Source organism: Arachis ipaensis, chromosome B09 (assembly GCF_000816755.2).
Source record: "Arachis ipaensis cultivar K30076 chromosome B09, Araip1.1, whole genome shotgun sequence".
Classification (NCBI taxonomy): domain Eukaryota; kingdom Viridiplantae; phylum Streptophyta; class Magnoliopsida; order Fabales; family Fabaceae; genus Arachis; species Arachis ipaensis.
Window position 1 is genome coordinate 742,892 of NC_029793.2, and position 4,807 is coordinate 747,698.

At 31.0% G+C, this 4,807-nt stretch overlaps 1 protein-coding gene across 13 annotated transcripts in view; it reads right to left on the minus strand.

Moving 5' to 3' along the window:
• LOC107619388 (serine carboxypeptidase-like 26) overlaps positions 1,483 to 4,807 on the minus strand; it is a 10,603-nt gene continuing 7,278 nt past the window's right edge. The window contains exons 2-8 of one of the 13 annotated variants that reach the window (XM_021112701.1): positions 3,849 to 3,896; positions 3,650 to 3,745; positions 3,449 to 3,557; positions 3,269 to 3,354; positions 3,123 to 3,174; positions 2,748 to 2,879; positions 1,483 to 1,827 (exon numbers count right to left, since the gene is read on the minus strand). In XM_021112701.1, coding sequence (XP_020968360.1) covers positions 2,788 to 2,879; positions 3,123 to 3,174; positions 3,269 to 3,354; positions 3,449 to 3,557; positions 3,650 to 3,745; positions 3,849 to 3,896 — 483 coding nt within the window. In that variant the 3' untranslated portion in view covers positions 1,483 to 1,827; positions 2,748 to 2,787. Of the gene's footprint in view, positions 2,880 to 3,122; positions 3,175 to 3,268; positions 3,355 to 3,448; positions 3,558 to 3,649; positions 3,746 to 3,848; positions 3,904 to 4,077; positions 4,613 to 4,807 lie in introns of those variants that run through there. The other 12 variants (XM_021112702.1, XM_021112700.1, XM_021112706.1 and 9 more) reach the window with 12 other exon arrangements.

Sequence of the window (4,807 nt, forward strand, 5' to 3'; positions counted from 1 at the left end):
GCGTTATATATTCTAATTTTAGAGAAAAATTTAAAATAATATTTGACAATTATTTCAAAAGACAACGAAATTTTTTAAAAAAAATTTAATTCAATTTTTGACAATTATTTCAAAAGGACAATAAGGTTTTTGTGCCAAAAAAAGTTAATGTTATTTTTTTTTTACACAGTAGTCAAATTAGGTGTTTTTTTTTTAGTCTTGTTGTCATTTCGAGATCATTATCAGGAATCGAGTGGATATTCACTCTATATTTTAAATTTTTGAAAGGGAAAATAATAGCGGCCAATAGTTGTTTGAAGATACACACCCATCATTGTTCTAAAAGTATAGATTGTTCTCAAAATAAAGATTGATTGATTGATGTATGAATGTTATAAAACTCTTTTGGTTTGAATTAAATTGGAGCCACAAAATTAAATTGTATGTATGTCACTCTCTATCTTGGTACTTAATTATTAGCTAGCATCATTACATACACAATGAGAATACAAAGATAAATTTTTTCAAATTGCACTGATTGTTGACCATTAACTTAAGATGGAAGAGTGGAGAAATTAAATTGATGAGTTTGTGTGATTCAAATTAGAAACCCAAAATGTTATAAGTATATATTCAATTATTTAAAGTTTTGTCTTATATATATATTGTTGTGATTAATTAATTAAATAATTAAGATTGTGACATTCATTTCCTCTTATGATCCACTAGATTGGTTGCAACTTCTGTTAACTTTTTTAAATTCAATAAATTAATTAATTACAACGCAGACCTAACATCAGCGCAAAGATAAGGATTTTAGAAGAAGAATCAATGGATAAGAATATTTACTTATTTAGTATACTCACTACAAAAAATTATGGTAATTACGGCGGTTTTTTTTGGTATTTACGGCGGTTTGAACCGCCATTATTACCAAGTACGGCGGTTTTGAAAAACGACGTAATTCTGAGCGCCATTCTGGTTATTACGGCGGTTTTCAGAAAACCGCCGTAATTTCCAGAGTTAAAACGGCGGTTTTCTGATAGGTTAAAACGGCGGTTCAAACCGCCGTTATTTCCAAATAAAACGGCAGTTTTCGGTTGGTTAAAACGGCGTTTAAAACCGCCGTTTTTACCAGGTTAAAATGGCAGTTTTTGTTGGTTAAAACGGCGTTTGAAAACCGCCGTTTTTACCGGGTTAAAATGGCAGTTTTGGATGGTTAAAACGGCGTTTATAAACCGTCGTTTTTACCATGACAGTACCGTTTTTATTAGTTAAAACGGCATTTAAAACCACCATTTTTACCGGATTAAAATGGCGTTTTTAGTTGGTTTAAACGGTATTTATAAACCGCCATTTTTACCATATAAAATTGACATTTTCTATCAGTTAAAAAAGTAATTTTTTTACCGTCATTTTTAGTGTTAAACAAATAAATTTTTTATTAAAATTTTACAATAACAAAAAATAAATATCCATAAACAAAATATTATATAACTCATAAACAAAGTCTTAAAAATATACTTTTTTTATTATGCTTTCGCTCGTTTCGTAATACATGAGGCATACAAATGTTGCTATTTCTTCTCTAAATTAAATAAAACAATGTAAAACTATAAGGAATAATCCAGAGGAGAATGACATGATGATAATAACAAAGTCCACTTCACATCATCAATGCTTTCTTGATTACTTCATGTATTTTGAATTGCACTTGATCTTTTGGTCTTCAAGCTCTCGTTTTAATGTTCCCACCCTTTCAAGCAAGATTGCACTCTCCTTATATAGGTTGAATGCCATTTTGAATTGCATGCGAAAATCTCATAGATATGGTTGGCAGCAAGAAAACTGAAAACTCAACTCTTTACTTAAACTGAATTATTATAATTGTAAATTCTGTTAAAAGACTATTATCTATAGCCATAGAAATTATCGGTTAAGCTTAAACACCAAATAGACTAACCTTTAGAGATTGGAATTATCAGTAAACAAACATAATCATATAATGGGGTTAGCAGAAAAAAATATGCGAAAGGTAAAAGGAATTGATACATCTTAAACAGGACATGCCATTATCTCAAATAAAAACAAAATTTCAAATGAGGTAACTGATTAGGACTATCAACTATAAATTTATAGTCTGTATCACAAGCTTATACTAATATCCATTTCTTGAACTAACCTTAATCATATCATAAGTAAACAGCCACATGATCAATTTAAGTTTAAATAAAAAAGCATTGCTGGTGATGAGAAAGTATCTACATGTGATGAGAAAGTAAAATTGATGCCTTCATTATTGAAAACTAAAAGGATAAAGAAAGATCAGCAACATCTCTAAACACAACAGCTGGATTCAAGCACCACAAGCTAATAGTATGTGTCCAGTTCCCAAAAGCTCTTACTGACATAAACCAATGAATGGTGATCATAAGTCATAACAATGCATTTTACCAATTCAGCATTAATGTTTCTAAAGAAACGACAAAAATATACACACTATTGGAACTTTTTATAGGACAATTGGTCAATCTAATACTTAATTGTTTGCCCAATCAAAATAAAAGGTTACATTAGTCATAACATGCTAAAAGATCCTCGAGATTATAATCAATTTAATCATTTATTTTTATAATAAACAAATCTTTTTCAAATTCCATATGTTTCCAATTTCTCAATTAGGATTCTATATTTTATTTTAAATTATATACCCCAGAAAATTTATTTATAAACCAAATAGATTCCCAAACCATTTACCAGTCACTTACATGAGGATAAAAGCATTGTGATTTGGAGTTCTGCAACTTATTATTGATTGCTTGGAGTGCAACTACTTACCAGCATCTTTTCTAACACATCGCTGCAGAGCAAGCTAGTAATCCAACATGTGAGATCTGTTTCTTGAGAAGAAATAAGTTACTGATGAGAATAAACCTCAAATAAGATTGATTACCAAACAAAACAAAAACAAAAAACAAAACAAAAGGTCATTGACAATATCAAATATTCTTTGATCACTAACTGAATATGTTACCAGAAATTACAAGTGTCACAATAAAATACTAATATACATACATTGGAGAACTTATACACAACAGAAAATACAAGAAAGTCATTGTCACACAGAAGAGGTTGTAACTCACCAGGTTTTCCACCTGACAGCACTGAACTTTCAGTTGGTTCCACACCAATCAACTACAAAAAGTCAAAAGAAAAATGATAACATAAGAAAATTAAACCATGATTATAGCAAAAATTATCAATCAAAATGGATCTTACAATCTCTCACCATAAATCCCTTGAAATTTAGCACTGGATTCTTGATTCCCTTGTTTCTCTCATAAATAATTTGAGACAACTGAGGAACATAGTGCCCTGAAAAGTAATTGTAGGGAACTGAATTATTCATCAATTCATGTAATTCAGGAACCTAAATCTTTAAGAAAAAACTAGTATATCAATCAATCACCTGCATAGCTTTCTCCAGCAATGTAGAACTCTCTATGCTTATACTGAAGAAATCTTTCAAACCACTTAACAAGAAATGCATAGGCATCTTCAGCTGTAAATTCAGGAACCCCAAGATCCCAAATACAAGCACACAACCAACTCAAGATCGTAATGAACAAAGCAAAATCGACATGATGAACAAATGTGACAACTTCATTACCTGTTCTCTGGTCACCAAATGTGTACAGATCCGTCGTCTTATTCGAGTACAAAAACCCGACACCAGCAAGAGAATCACAGAATAATATGTTTGCCACTACAACACCAACACCAGCAAGCAATCAAAAGCATGTAAAGAACAAGAAAACAAGAAAAAATAACACAGTTGGTGATGCAAAATTTTTCAATTTTTTTCATACATTTGTTCCAAGCATATAAGGGTTCAAGTAAAGTGACTTCTCATCAGGCTTAATCCTAAAAGCAGAGAGAATCAAACAATATATGAGAGAACCAATAGGAATTTTTGGAAGTACTGTAAAGTCATTGTCAATATAAAATAATTACAAACAATTTTTGCAGATATTTATTTCGATGATTTCTCCAATACGCAACCCAAAATTAAAATTGTGCATTGGAAAAATAGCAAACCATATCACTAAAATCCAAATGCTGCATGGCAAGTGAAGTTCCAGCAATAGTCAGCAAGCAAAGTGCAACGAAGGCCTCTGAGCTCCTTGCATCTGCAGAGCTCGTTGAAGGCAGCAACAACGACATTGTTTGCAGTGGCGACGCCGACGAGGAGATGAGCTGCAACGGGCGGCAGCAAAGAGATATACGAGAGAGGTGGAAGATGAACGGCGACAAGAGATTAGGGTTCGTCAATCACATCACTCTCCCCTTCTCAAATACAACACTAATCACTATCAGATGCATTACTTCCTCAGTTTAAAAATTAAAACACATAAAAAGGGGGAAAAAAAAATAACTGCCAAAAGAAATTGAACATTACGTCGGACACTAAAACCGCCGAAATTAACTCAAAAAATGGCAGTTATATGGACCTACCATAATACTATTGCCATTTTAATCAAGATTTTTTGTAGTGACTGTCCGAATCATCATTATTATAATTTTCAAAGTATTGATATCTCTCCACCATGCATATATATGAAGCATATGCCTTATCAACCAGCTTGAGATTAAGTTTTATAATAAATTAAAGTTAATTAGCTGATCTTGATATTATCTCTTTAATTTGATTTTGCTTTTGTAGTATAATAAAATTATCCTCAAAAATTTAAATTGATAAAAAGAAGTAACATGAATAATAATATTTTTTTCAAATAAAAACTTTTTTATATTTGTTTAATATTTTGTA